General features: G+C 48.6%; 7 protein-coding genes across 7 annotated transcripts; 2 read left to right on the top strand and 5 right to left on the bottom strand.

The window, feature by feature from the left end:
- Window positions 1-1,003: 1,003 nt before the first annotated feature.
- On the top strand, window positions 1,004-1,612 carry VTN77DRAFT_7297 (uncharacterized protein; the record flags this gene model as incomplete). The annotated part of the gene is made up of 1 exon (XM_069423670.1): window positions 1,004-1,612. One exon carries the CDS (start codon window positions 1,004-1,006, stop codon window positions 1,610-1,612), a length of 609 nt encoding a protein of 202 aa, XP_069281103.1.
- Window positions 1,613-4,140: 2,528 nt separating this feature from the next.
- Window positions 4,141-4,974, bottom strand: VTN77DRAFT_7296 (uncharacterized protein; the record flags this gene model as incomplete). Its single annotated transcript, XM_069423669.1, has 1 exon — window positions 4,141-4,974. One exon carries the CDS (start codon window positions 4,972-4,974, stop codon window positions 4,141-4,143), a length of 834 nt encoding a protein of 277 aa, XP_069281102.1.
- Window positions 4,975-5,147: 173 nt separating this feature from the next.
- VTN77DRAFT_7295 (uncharacterized protein) lies at window positions 5,148-5,716 on the bottom strand (the record flags this gene model as incomplete). Its single annotated transcript, XM_069423668.1, has 2 exons — window positions 5,148-5,375; window positions 5,429-5,716. The coding sequence occupies 2 exons, from the start codon at window positions 5,714-5,716 to the stop codon at window positions 5,148-5,150; spliced, it is 516 nt and encodes a 171-aa protein (XP_069281101.1).
- Window positions 5,717-6,042: 326 nt separating this feature from the next.
- On the bottom strand, window positions 6,043-6,300 carry VTN77DRAFT_7294 (uncharacterized protein; the record flags this gene model as incomplete). Its single annotated transcript, XM_069423667.1, has 2 exons — window positions 6,043-6,141; window positions 6,196-6,300. The coding sequence occupies 2 exons, from the start codon at window positions 6,298-6,300 to the stop codon at window positions 6,043-6,045; spliced, it is 204 nt and encodes a 67-aa protein (XP_069281100.1).
- Window positions 6,301-6,954: 654 nt separating this feature from the next.
- Window positions 6,955-8,943, bottom strand: VTN77DRAFT_7293 (uncharacterized protein; the record flags this gene model as incomplete). The annotated part of the gene is made up of 1 exon (XM_069423666.1): window positions 6,955-8,943. The coding sequence occupies one exon, from the start codon at window positions 8,941-8,943 to the stop codon at window positions 6,955-6,957; it is 1,989 nt and encodes a 662-aa protein (XP_069281099.1).
- A 358-nt stretch (window positions 8,944-9,301) lies between these two features.
- VTN77DRAFT_7292 (uncharacterized protein) lies at window positions 9,302-10,353 on the bottom strand (the record flags this gene model as incomplete). Its single annotated transcript, XM_069423665.1, has 3 exons — window positions 9,302-9,760; window positions 9,836-10,249; window positions 10,318-10,353. 3 exons carry the CDS (start codon window positions 10,351-10,353, stop codon window positions 9,302-9,304), a joined length of 909 nt encoding a protein of 302 aa, XP_069281098.1.
- A 1,700-nt stretch (window positions 10,354-12,053) lies between these two features.
- On the top strand, window positions 12,054-13,090 carry VTN77DRAFT_7291 (uncharacterized protein; the record flags this gene model as incomplete). The annotated part of the gene is made up of 2 exons (XM_069423664.1): window positions 12,054-12,235; window positions 12,568-13,090. 2 exons carry the CDS (start codon window positions 12,054-12,056, stop codon window positions 13,088-13,090), a joined length of 705 nt encoding a protein of 234 aa, XP_069281097.1.
- Window positions 13,091-14,269: the final 1,179 nt, after the last annotated feature.

Genomic DNA, 14,269 nt, shown 5'->3' with positions numbered 1-14,269 from the left:
TTCTGCTGCCTAACCAGGACCTTCTTTTTCCTCCCTTCTATCCAAGCCATATCAAGCCAGACCCCTCGTCAACAACGGACGAGGGGAATTTGATAGTCTGACAGGACCCTGCTGCACCTGACAGGCCAATCATGAAAATGCCTCACGCCGGCCCAATCAGATTTACTGCTATTTCGGGAGGCTCGTGCTCGCATCCACCGCGCTCCGTGGCTGGAGCCCCGAACCGATTATTCCACACGCGCTGATTGGCTGAGTGCGCCCTGATCCGTGCACGTCGCTTTTGCGAAAAAGCTTGTCTGGACCTAAACACACAGCACGGCCTTTATCTGCAGAAGAAAGTGCCCGTCGATTCATGAGATGCATCGCGCTAGTTCGGTTCGGATTGCCTACCTTGGTGCAGTAGTCCGACTCGGAGCAGACTGACGGAATGAGGCTAGTGGCAGACGGAGGTAAACTGTCTTTGCCACAAACTAGTGCGGATCACATGCATGGATAATAACAGTTGATTCTTTACTCGATCTGTGTTGGTCTGTTTCATCTATCTTCTCTGAAATCCCGTGTTGAATGGAGAAAAAAAATTCTAGAAGCAGATCGTGTCCCCGCAAGAGAAACCTGCCACTGCAGTCTGCAACAGACCAGGATATTCATCAGGTTTCCCCCGGCCAAAGATGTCTGCCACCTGCCGGACGAGTTGCAACTTGTTGCCCATGTCATCATAGCCCATGTTGCCTCCTTCCGCGATGCTGGCGATTGTGTCCGCTGCCTCGAGCACGCGACGCTTCAGGTCCTCCTTCTCCTCCAACTCCGGAGATTTACTCGTTATCACCCCGAGGATGACATTTTTGTGTGCGGGGAGATATCGTAGCGGAGCGAATCTGCCCGTCCGGGACTGATCGTCGTACTCCAGATAGTATGTGTCGACATCCAGCTCCTGGAAGAGTCACGGAAATTACCCCGGCAGAGATGGATCCCGACGTGCAGGTCTGCAGGACGTGAGGCGAGGATGTCATTGTACAGCTGGATGTACGCGCGGAACAACTCATCGGGCGTGCGGATATTGGCTTTGTCGTCTTCCCAGTCTTTCAACATTTGTTCGGAGCAGAAGACTGAAAACAATCAGTACAGACGTGCTTACAAGACAGTGTCCGATTGCTGCAGAACGAGGGATCGGGACAACATACAGGTGAGATTCGGATCGTCGAATTGCACATTCCGCAGCCCACGCGGCGGCGATGTCGTGAAAGCACTCTTCGTCGTTGCTATACACATCCTTGGAATAGGCATAGCCCTCTCTGTATCGCAGATGGTACCAATTGGGCGCGGGAAGAGTCAGCTTGATATCCCCCCATTGCTCCCGGGGGAGGATCTGCTGCAGGTACTGGATTTTCTTGATATAGGTGCTGTATCCCGGGTGCTTAATCTTCCCCCGACAGACCATGAACATGCCAGGTTGCACCTTGCCGGCGGATTTCACGAACCCAGCCACGAACGAGCGAAACATCTCCGGCTCGGGCGTCGTCAGGCTCTCCATGCCTTCGAAGCTCTGGAAGAGCGTGCCCCAGAAGACGTAGCGTCTGCATGTCGTCAGAAGAAAGCTCATCACTGCGTATAATGGTGCTAATGTCTCTGTGCATATATATCGCTCCTTACCGGAATTCGCCATCATTAACCCCTCGGAACCCACAATCCAGCTGCAACTGGACAATGTCATCGATAGCCTGGTTCTCGACCGCTGTCAACTGCGACGCATCTAGCTGGCTCTTATTCTTCTGCCGCAGGCTTTCTGGACGGAGCAGAGAGCCCAGGTGCTCTGCTCTGAAGAGCGGGTTTCGGTGTAGTCGTCTGGTCATTGCGACTGCCTAAACGTTCTGGGTTCTGAACTTTGTAGTGCTTTTTTTTTTCTCGGTGCAGGCCTTCAGTACAGATGCAATCATTCAGTATCTTATCTGATGTCGAAGTTGATGTTGATGTCGATATTGACGCCGCAACAGAGCTGGAAGAATGACGCGGCGTGTGGGGTAGGTTAGTAGTATATGGGTTAAGTCCTTATCCGGTCATACGGAGTACACAAACCCACATAGTACAACAAACTCAGATAGTAATGATTAGTGAATATTCGGAACTAGATAGATAAAGTACTTGGGAGAAACTCATTATTTGGTTTGATTTAAGATATGCTTGACATCACATTCTTCCCTCGAACAGCTTCAACAAGGGTGTGTTTTCGCGCACGTTTGCGGAGAAAATAAATATATCTTACTACGGTCCTAGCCTTTATGAGCTATCATACTTGGGCAAATTTCTGCAGCAAAGAATATTTATGATGTCTTATCTTTTAAGATAAGTATGGCTAGAATAACTCAATTATCTGTCAATCCATAATTACTAGATTCATTGGTTATTTGTATAAAGACAATCCAACTTCTTGACTTTGTTACAGCAGATATGCAGCCAGTGTAAATCGGACACTTAAGGGATTCTATCTGCCTACCTCATTATTGCTCTATTTAATCGCTTCAAAATTTTTATCTATTTTTTAAACTAGAATTAGATAATATGAATCTTAGCAGAGTTGGTTTTTAAAAAGTACAATATATATAGTATAGCCAAAAATACAAATTGCTTTTTTTTTTTTAAAAAAAAAGACAGCAAAAAAAAAATTCAAAATACCATGGTATCTATTGAGAAGGTAAATACTTGAATATTCTCCCTAATTCTAATACCTAAATATATGTTATCATTACATATAATACTATATTTATAAGCCTTATTAATTAGGCTGTTTTTATAATAACCTCTCTTCTGCTAGATCAACTTTCTGCTTAATTCCAACTTTTTTGACGATTACAGTATTTGAGAGTGTTGTTCAGCTCCTTTCAAAACAGTGATAGCAGGTTATGTGGTTCATTCAGAGGGAATACCCTCAAATATCTTCAGTCTTTATACGTATGTATGTATGTACATTGAGACTGATGGGGTTATTTTTGACACCGATAAAATTGGAAACCACGTGAGGTTGAAATGCAACTCTTGTAGACATAAGACATAAGTATTAAATTTTTAGCGCAGTCGACCACAGTTCTAGCAGTCAAATACAGATTCCTTGGCTTCTCTGTGAGGGATGACATGGATCTCCCTTTAAAAGTAGAACAAGCTGAAGAAATAATGGACTTGATATGCGAAGTCTTGTTGTCATGTCCCTGGAGAGCACCTGATATATTATAAAACAAGTTAAAATGCGACGTGGAGTCTTTCAAAAGGTTCAATGAATGATCTCAAAGATACTTCTCCAAGACCATGAGCATTATGCTTCTTGGCAGCTGCAATAACCTGGTGAGTATCTCATATTGCATAGAAAACTGTGCAATGTAGATGGATAGCTGAGTAGGAGTCCTGAAGGCGTGATGGTCGCTAATCTCTCTCAGTAGTATTTCCTGTTCTCCCTCTCTTAAATGACTACTTGGCAGATTATATGCTGGTCATTTATTAAATACCCCATATAAGGCTTACCTTGACATATAACCAGTCTAACATCCTGCATCCACTGGTGGTAGTTCTGTAGTTTCTTGTCAAACTTTGTTTACCAAGAACGTCTTTGCATCTGCGCAACTGTATCTACAGTGAAATATTGTCAGAATCATCCAAATCAACAATGCAACACAGCATCACTTTATCATACTCCTCTGAATGCACTTGAATGGCTGTAAAGTACTGACAATTCAATTCTACTCCTAGCTGGTCCTTGCTGTAGCCATCTTATCTGGTATCACTTTGCCCTGACCATAACTAATCTGAGCCACCTAGGAAGTCTCCATCTGTGACAGTATATGGTAGCTGCCTTGCTGGTTGGCATGAATACATGATTATGGATTTAGGTATATGCGTACTATATTGAAGAATTACAGACAATCATGCTTTCTGCATGACCGAGCACGTTGTGAACAGAGTACTCCAGAAATGGAAATCTCGACCCGACTTCTTGCCGAAAACTGGCCATCTCTTGGGAAGAGCACTTGGGGAGCAGTTGGGGGATCTGTACATGTTGAGCAAGTTCAATTTTCAGGTGTGTTAGGCAGGACTGTTTCAATCTCTAATGACTCAGTCCTTGAAAGTTGTTCCTCAGGTCTGACCAAACGATGCCTATGTCATTTTCTTTGAGAAGAAAGTCTCTCTCACCGATTCGTGAATAAACTGGACTGTCCGGCTTTTCGATATCGTAGTTTCTGCGAGCCCCTTGGATGAACTGAGTATGAACCTGCCCATATCTTCCTGAGTGACTTGACTCAGATCGAAGACATTAGGATCCCGGGGTTCGATGCCTGAAATAATTGCAAAATAAAGCTCTTCGGGCTTTAATGGTCGCTTGGCAAAGAGTATCCACTGGATGCTGAGAAGCAACTCGTCTTGGTTTTGGCAATCTCTGGTCAGTATGTCCCTAAACAGCTCGTGTAAGTCTGTTGGGATATCTTGAAGTCGGCGTTTCAGTGCGTGAATTCTCCCATTGTCATACTCGCGGTTGAGTATCTGGACAACAAGGACCACCCACATGAATATCCCGGATGCCTTCTTGAGGATCTCGGCTCTGATTTGCTCAGCCTGCTGACTGCGTCCAATTCTCAATTCACTCTGCAAGTAGTTGGATATGTCTTGGCTGTGACCTTCGTCACACTCATCCAAAGCGTCGATAATGCAAGCAAGTCGTTGGTGTTTGCTTAGGTTCCGTACTGCGCAGCCGAACAGCTCCTTCAAATTCTCAAGGTTCCACGCGGGAGTTGCCCCATGGCTCAAAGTCGTGGATTCGAGCTGGTCAAAGACGTTTTGAAGTTCCGGAACTCTCTCAAGAAGCTGAAACAGCAGAGATCGATACATGCCGAGGGTGGTCTTCTCCAGTTCCTCTCCTCTAGCATTAAAAAAGAACGAGATGATGACCCTATCTTTCATTGTTTTCCGGACATGACCAAGAAGATACTTCATCAATGTCGATTTACCGGTTCCAGGCTTCCCTTTGATCCACAGGAAGCCACGATGTTCGACCAGCTTCTCGATATTCAGCCACTCCCGATATTCTGGCCTTTCGAGTATCCACTTGCACGTCTTACTATGGGCGTTCTTGATCGAGGAATTGCGGGCATCAATCTGCTCGAATTTCAGGGAATCCAAGAGCGCTCTTTTCTGCTCCGTGCTAGGGAAATACCCGTCGTTGGGAATGTCGGCTTCGAAAGAAGTTGCAGAATCCGTTTGAAAGAACCAGCCACCTTCTTATATTGGACATTTTCCAAACTGCTGAATCGACACATGTCCATATGATTGCTTGCAATATGCTCTGTGATCTCCAAGGTCGGGAAGTTCAAGCATGAAGATGTATCTTCGACGACCTGGAAAAGTTAGAATAATGAGAAACGATGAGAGTGGCCGATTGCCTTCATACTTTTTTGCCATTCAGTGCTTTAACACCGTACTGCTCTTGGAAAGAATGAATTGGCCATTGCTGCTGGTAAGCCAACGGGTTGAACTCGTCTAATAGCTCCCTGAGCCTCTCTCCGCGACCAACGAGCGTGTTGGCGATCTCCTCATTTACACAGAACCCGGCTGCCTTCGCCACCGCTTCAGCAACGCGTTGAAGAAAGCCACGAGGGTCAGCGCCCCAATGTGGAGTACCAAAGAAGATGATGCCGACCGTGGATTGGAATATATCGTGGAGATGACCATGATACATCCCACAGCCGTGCGACTCGCAGCAATTCTTTGACAATTCCCCCAAGACTATGCGCCACAAACAACAGCGGCCTCGTGGGATCAGATCGACGCCCAGCCTCGAGGCTAACGAGCAAGTCCCATGATATGTCCCAGACGGAGTTCTGGCTCACGGGCCGGCCAGCCCAGTGACGAATGTGAGTATCATATCCATATGTAAGAACACGGGCCGTCGGAACGGTATAGGTTAGCAGGTCCCTTGGCCAGTATACCCCTCTCCGGACTTCAGCCTTCCTCTGATGATCCGGTGTAGATAGGAGAAGTCGTCGGATTTTGGAAGGGCGGTGGTTAGTCTCGTCGACAACGACATCGTTCGCTCGCAAACTTTCTCCTCCCGACTTGTGCGTCCACTCTGGATGACTGGTGAAACCGTGGACAAAGACGATGCTGCTTTCATTAAGCCAAGTTCCAAACGTAGGCAGGGAAATGGAGATTAGGTACTCTATCGTGGGATTGCTCGGTTCTACAATAACCGAGAGGCCGGTACTCGTTGGTGCCGCGGGCCTTTGGGGAGCCTCGTCCATGCTCTGCACTGTTTCCATCCATGCGGTAGTAAACAGGAGCGATTGGCTTAACCAAATTCATGAAATCTGACCCCTACAAGATATACAAATCAGCAAAGGGATTGCCGAGGGATTGCGGTGCTGTCGAGCCCGAGAAAATTGTCAACGTGATCGTGTGAAGGCTGGATAGGTCAGAGCTTTTGCTTGGCCGCCAGGTGCTGTGAGGCTGAGCAAGGCTGACATGCTTCTAGTCCAACACCGCTGCGTGTATAATTGGATAACTGCACCCTTGCGACCTACGCGGCGGACTGTTAGAGCATTTCTGACAAAAGTCCTTTTACAGAACCACGCAGAGAATCATGTGCTTGAAATGGAGGATCAAGGTAGTGAATGTGAATTCGATCGTCTATAATTCATGCACTTGTAAATACACGACAGCTGCCTTCTAGAGAATAGACTGTGCGGATAGAAAGAGCAGACTATTACATTAAAATTATTATACATATTTAACGATGAAACGAAAAAAAAATCCTGATGCCAACGGACAATGGCTCTCAAAGTTCACCTCAAAAAAATGGCAGGCAGATGCAGTTCGCATGATAGGTCATCGAGGAATTCATCCCCGTGCTATAATACAATATATCAACCATATCGCATCATGTGCAGTATATATATATACTCAGGTAGACGACGATATTTACCTCACGATATAAAATCCACTCACCGCAACCGTCTTATCCCTCAGCTGATCCGTCGCCGTGCGCACCCCGAACCGATGGAACGGGACCCGGTCGACCATCTTCTGCCCGCTCATGCGCACTTGCGCATAGCCGTCCTTGGTCCGGTCCAGGATCTTCTCGATATGATCTTTATCGCCACCTTTCTCGTTTTCTTTCTCGTCTTTGTCTTTTCGCCCGCGCGCGTCTGGAGACCAGGCGGGGTGGTCGAGCGTCGTCTGTGCTAGGGAGGCGTCGCAGGCTTCGAGGATCATGCGCTCTTCTGCAGCGGCAGCGGCATCGTCGCCGGATCCAGCTCCAGTTCCACCCTTCTGGAGAGATGACGATGACGATGACGCCTCAGGAGACCGGATGAATCCCATGATTCGGACTTCTATCCGCGACCGAGTCTGGAGCTCGACATCGACATCAACGTCGTCGACGAAGCGGATTGAGACGTTTGTCTTGAGCGCTTGATTTGACTTGACGTTCGTTACGGTCGATTCTGCCACTGCTGGAAGGGCGGAAATGATACTTTGCTGCCATACAGTTGGCTGAGTAGCTGTCCCCCGCTGCTCGGGAAGAAGTCGAGACCAGCCAAAATAGTAGCCATATAGCCGCTGCAGCACACCAGACGGTACCCCGGACACTTTCACCTTGGGCGACCCAAGCCCTGTCGTACTGACAGCAGAGCTGCGCTCCACACGCGCAACGAAGTCGATCGGATACGGTGCCACAGGCCCCGCCTCGAGATCAACCTCCCCCGCAGCCCGGGCGAAATCCTGATCCTCGACTTGCTCGAAGCGGCTGTTTGCATCCTCAATCGTCGAATTTACGCGGTCCTCCATGCCGCTGACCGAATATGCCGTCGAAGCAGCCTGTCGGGTCTTCGCCGACGGCAAAAACGGCTGGATGGCGTTCTGGACCGTGGACGTCACCGGGGCGATGAGGTTCTGCACCGTCGTCTGCGCGTACATGCTCGCGACATACGCCCCCAGCTCCAACGGCAACGTGCTCAGACTCGCGCCGCGCAGAGAGCTGGGGTCCGACGACGCCGAAATGACGCGGAACACGGGACTATAGCACAGGACCTTCTTCTTCTCGCCCTGACACAGAACGAACTGGAAATACCCGTCCCCCGCCTCGACGGGGATACGGACGATGGCCGTCTCCCGGAGCTGGTGCCGTTCCCGGATGGGATGCGGCCCCTTTTTCCGGAATCGCGCGATGTCGCGCTGCCACGCACGCTCGTCGCTCGGATCGACCTGGTCGGGCTTGATCGCCGTCGTGGGCGTGACGTTGATCCAGTCGTCATTCAGACGGAGCAAGGCACGCGCGCGCATCCCCGTCTTCCCGGTCCAGCCTTTGCTCTGCATCCAGAGCGTGCGGTCGGCTGGCAGAGGGGCGTCGGCGAAGATGGAGATGGCCAAGAACGTGTAGCTGCCTTGGTAGAAGACGATCCCGTGGGAGTGGCGCAGGATCGTGTAATGTTTGGTGCTCTCGGTGGGATGTTGGATGAGACCACCGAGAAAATGCAGCGCTTCGCGGTATGCTTTTTGGACATATGAGGCGGCGGACGACTGAGGAGCTGAAGAAGTCTCATTTTTAGACGATGAAGAGCCAGTACCAGCTGGCTGACTGGGGATAGATGCCGTTGATGCACTTGTTGCCTCTGGGCTGGCATAGACGGGACCATCGCTGACCCTGGGCGGAAGCGATGTTTGCAATGATACATTAGGCCGCGCCGGTCGCGTGGCTGAAGGGGATCGAGACCCCCCAGATTGCCTCTCGTCGATCAAATCAGCTGGACTTGTTTTAATGACCCCAACTTCTTGTGTTGAGGTCTCCTGCGCTGTTCTGGTAGCTAACGGCTTGCGCCGAATTTCAAACTGTCTGGCGCCATGATCGTCGCGGTATGCCCCTGACGGGCATCCAGCATTGCTGGATCCGACTGGCCGCGGGGACGCCATGTCATGATGGAATTGAGACCATAGCCACGCTGTATGAAGACACAATCAACAAGAATTGGAATGAGGATGATAATGAATGTCTCGTTGTCGGCGATCTCGGATGGCAACGACGCAGCAGCTCGCTCATTGGTCCAATTGCCCCTGGCTAGCCACCTTTGGCCACTCTGCTTAGTCATCCATCTAAAAGGAGCATAACTATCGCTCGTCGATTTACTCTTTTCGACTACAACTGCAATGAAATCGTGGTCAATTATTTTCGATATGATTGTTGGATTGTAACGTGAGGACTAGGTTCTGCAGTGTGCCAATGGGTCTTCCAAAGCTACCACTAATGCCACTTCTATGGCTGTCAACAGTCCTAAGTCGATGACTTCGCCACCCTCTGGACTGTCTCCTGGACACTCTCCAGCTTCAATCCCAGCAGATCATTCGCCAAGTTCTCCTCTTTAGTATAGTCTGCGCGGAGACCATCAAGGTTGCCGAAAGTCGTAGCTCGAACCAGGGCGTAGGCAGCGCTGGAATCTCCTTTACCGATCCTCTTCCTCGCTTCGCTGACCTGCGCCTCCGTGCTGGTGTAGGAGACTGTCCATTTAGTGGCTGTTGCTTCTTCCAACGCATTCAGAATCCCCTCTTGCGAAGTGACGACTGACGCCACATAGAAATATTGATTCGCGGTTTCACTTGGCTGCTGCAGGACCGACACCACCGCCTGGCCGAGCTGGTTGCTGTTGGTAAGGGTGAAGGGCTTGTCTCCTGAGTCCCAGATGGTGGCTGTGTGGGAGTCGATGTCGTAGCCAAGGAAGCCATTCGAAAGGCCCTATAACGCGAGGAAAAAAAAAAGCAGACAGATTAGCAATTAGGCTGAGCTGTAAAAACTCAGCGTCATACATACCCAATCAAACAACAAGCCCGTTCCAATGCCCGTCCAGGTCAGTCCCTCTGACTCCTTTGACTTCAAATACTCGAGAACTTCCTTCTTCTGGCCAAACAGCGGCAGTAGCCTCAAGACGGCATCACTCAGGGTATTGACCGAAAATTCAGACGGGATGAATCTCTTGACGCCTGCTCGCACAGCGGCATCGATGACCTTCTTCTGGTCACTGAATCCGGCCACTCCCAGTGCAGAGACGACCGCGTCTTGGCCCTGCAGGGCTGTCTGGAGTTCGGACTCTGAAAAGTTGGTCTTGCGAACGTTGACATTTGCAGGGAAGGTGGCCGTGCTGGAGTGCCGGGATAGCACCGTCACGGTGAATCTGGACGAGGTGAGCAGCGCGTCGAGAATTATCTTGCCGATGCTGCCGCTAGCCTGTGTATGTCAGTTAGCTAGTTGCGTTTCAGGGAGTATATGATAGGTATTGACACTGTGTTGCATACCCCGATTATCGCAACGTTGGTGATTTGAGCAGTCATTTCTGATCCTTCTATCCTTGTATGCTTCTAGATGATTTGGACTTGAATTGTAAATATCAATTGGATCTTTCTGCTCAAATCCCCAAAAGGAAGAAGGAAGATATCGACTTTGATGAGCTTTGGATAATCTCCGATAGACACAGAGACGGGCTTTTTGTACTGATGGGCCTCCCAAATGCTTTGTAATCTCCAAGTAACCATTTGTCATCATCTGAGCCAACGAGAGGTGATTTCAAAGCATTCGTAGACATGAAACTCCTGTTGTCATGTGGTGGGTGAGATCTATTGCAGCGGACATCTAGACATAGGGTTAATGATTGGCTAGAGCGGACAAGCGGAGGGAATGGCCGCTGGCCAATATCACTTCGATACAACCTGCTCGTTCAAGTGATAAGATCACGAATACAGTAGGGGAAATTGCCTCAGATCTGGTATTATTTACTGTGGGAAGCGATGATAATTACACGGCTTTTATGCAGCCTGTCCTTGAACGATGATTTGCATGACAGTACTTTGGACTAAGCTCCAAATTTATAGAACTTCTTGATCGCAGGAGAAGTAGTTGGTAATTATCCATTCCTGGTTATTCTAGAATCCAAGAATGCACCAGAAATAGGTACAACCTGTTTTGTTTCAGCATAATGATTTTCTAAACATCCATGACCCTAGCATCCATCCGGGGAGTGAACTGTACAAACATAATACCAACAATTTCTTGATTTCCTTGTTAACGCGGAAGAGAGACAGAGAAAGTTAAATCTTTATTGATCAGAAGGATTTCAGCCGCTAGAGATTGCGCCATGTGTTGGAGAGATGAGTCGAGATCTTGATTAGACATGAGCGGACTTGCCCTCCGTTTTCTCCGCTCCAGCCAACTGGAGCCTCTGCTGGTCCATTCTACCCTTGCAACATCATTGCTCTACTTGCACCGTCTTGCATGATTCCGACAGTGTCGATTTGAATCCGGATGACAGACAGCTGATAAGACACCATCAAATATTGGAGTCGAGTGCGGACCATTCTCCGCGCTATTACGACCTTTTCCCTGACTATATGCCTGGAGTGTCGTCGACGCAAGATCCGGTGCGATTGATGTCTCTCCTGCTCATACTGCAGGAAAACTCGGATTGAACGTGTCTACCCGATGTCGAGGAGAACGGGACCATTGTATGACCCAGACAGTAGCGATGCATTAGCCCGGTTGCAGAGGATGGAAGAAAAGCTACGATCGTTCGAACAAGGAATCTTGAAACTCAGACGGGCTGCACAAGTCGAGTTTCATTCTGATACGTCTGAATCTTCTGAGGTCACTCAGCCGCCATTTGATACTCCACTCCAGCGAAGAATCAACGCAGATGATGGGAAGCTAGTTTCCGAAAGAGGAAATTTTCGTTATGTGATCACAGCTTCTGGGCAACGGTCGATCAGGAGGTATCTCTTTATCGAGAAGCATTCTCTAATAGCAAGTCTCCTAACTAGACTCTCAGATAACTACAGACAACTCAGAAAGAGTCACTTGAAATTCCCCCGAGAAGACTCCTGCTGGCTTCTCCCCAGGGAGCTGTTCTGGGCATTTCCAAAATTCAGCGTCATTCCTGTTCGGTTCTACCAGGATGTCTCCGACATTGTAATCCCTCCACCCTTCTCCAGGAATCGTCTTCGTCATCTGGCAGACCTATCTAGAGAACGTGGACCAATTAATGAAAATCTTCCACACTCCAACTGTCCAGAAACAGATCCTGAAAGCAACGCAGGATATGGACAATATCGACCCAGCAACGGGGGTACTGATGTTTGCAATCTACTATGCTACCGTCATGACCATGCAGCCTGCAGACTGTCTGGCAGATCTGAAGGAAGACAGAGTAGAGCTCCTCTCCAGGTATGATCTTCCCTCTGGAATGCCTTGCAATTGCTATATTCGTGAGCTTTCGCTAGGGCGCTCACAAACATTACATTTTGTCCGATGAGTTATTTATTATGTTGTGTTACAGCTCTGTTGCTTATATGCGCTTTCTTTTTAACCCCTATGCCGACACTTGTAGATACCGATTTGGCGTCGAGCAAGCGCTTTCACGGGCGAACTTGTTGAGCTCGCTAGATTTGACCGTCTTGCAAGCATTTGTACTTTACTTAGTATGCATCTTAACTCTATTTCTCTCTCTTTCCCTTGATCAAAAGGGCTGCCCTTTCTCATACCTCTAACAAGTTCAGATCTGCGCAAGACGTGACAGCCACAGACCCAGACGTCTGGATGCTGACCGGTCTCGCCCTCCGCATCGCCGTCAGACTCGGTGTGCATCGTGACGGTACGGCATTGGACATTCTGCCGTTCGAGATCGAGATGCGACGTCGGCTGTGGTGGCAGATCTGTATCCTCGATATGCGTACGGCAGAGGATCACGGCAAAGACCCGTTGATATTGGAATGCTCCTTCAACACGAGGCTTCCGGCCAATGTAAATGACAGCAATCTGGACCCGAACATGAGCGATCTACCTGCAAATTATGCAGGGCGGACAGAAATGCTGTTCTGCCTGGTCCGGTTCGAGATCAGTTACTTTGCTCGGCGGGTTGTTTCCTCGGAGAAATCCTCACGCGATAACGGTTACGAACTGATGACAGCGGCACAGAAGAGCGATGCCATCGATCAACTTAGCCATAAGCTCGAAGAGCAATACCTTGCATACTGCGACAGACACACTCCCTCCGACTCTCTGACTAAGCAGTCAGACTGATTCTGGAGAAGCTGAAGGTAATGATCAGCCGGCAGAAACGACATCCGGGCGAGACTTCAGCTCTTATTACAGATGAACGATCGTACAGGGAACAGTAATTCAACAGCTACATTCAAACCCAACAATGCTGGAGGTGACACGATGCGTTCGTTGAATCGGCGACAGTCAAAGCCGCCACATCAGAATCGCACCTGTCAGCAGAAAGCAGCATAAGCAAGCAGCATAGCCGCTGACAACCGACCATCAGCGGGAAAGCCGCCGAGAGAAATCGGGAGTTCCTCCGTACCGTCTCTTGACAATACTGCAGCTGGACTTCCTGCCTCAGGCACAGCCTGCGAGTGGAGTTCGGACATCTTCGAGCGATACTTTCAGGTCCTGGACTTGGAGCAAGGGACTTCGACTTGCTGGCTTTAGATGACGGTTTCTGACTGTGTCGGAAAAAAGGGAGGAGGAGAAAGAAAGATAGAAGAAATAAATGAAAAAAAAAAAGAAAAGAAAAAGAAAAAAAAAGAAAAACTCCTTACTGATCTCCATCCAACCAACTCGATCGTCACGGTCTTAGCCCGTAATATTTTAGTTCGTAAGTTCGTATTACACTGTCTCATCTTCCAAAGCTGTGTTACATGGACATGGCCCGAAACCTGACAATGTCCTGACCAGGGTCCTTAGGTACTCCAAGAATTATGCCGAAATAGGAAAATCCTCCTCATAGACACTGCCACTTCCACAAGCGGGGATTACTGTCGATCCTACATCATATTGCGGAGAGAATGGACGTTCGTTGGTCTCACGATTGATTAGTCGATGGTTGAAACAGAAAGTGTTAAAACGTCATCGTCTATTGGACGGTGGTCGAGCCAAGGACTTGGTCTTACTTAGATCTTCGGTCTTAGGGCACTCTGTGGGTTGGAACTTTGAAACGATGGCGCCTCGCACCGGGAAGTATTGTTGTCGATCCCGGATAAGACAAGAAGATATGTACGGAGAACTCCATATGTGGTCCGGTATTTGATTACTAAAGATGTATATACTGTACAGTATCTACTCTGTATGGAGGTGCAATTCATCGAAGCAAAGAAATGGATTGATTTTTACTTGTGAGTAATTGTAGTTCATAATATAGTACACAGAGCGTCAGCTTACTGAGCAACGTGACTATATACAGACCCCACAGATCTG

Source organism: Rasamsonia byssochlamydoides (assembly GCF_041956645.1).
Source record: "Rasamsonia byssochlamydoides strain NRRL 3658 unplaced genomic scaffold VTN77scaffold_6, whole genome shotgun sequence".
Classification (NCBI taxonomy): Eukaryota; Fungi; Ascomycota; class Eurotiomycetes; order Eurotiales; family Trichocomaceae; genus Rasamsonia; species Rasamsonia byssochlamydoides.
This window is presented reverse-complemented; position numbering and strand designations above follow the sequence as displayed.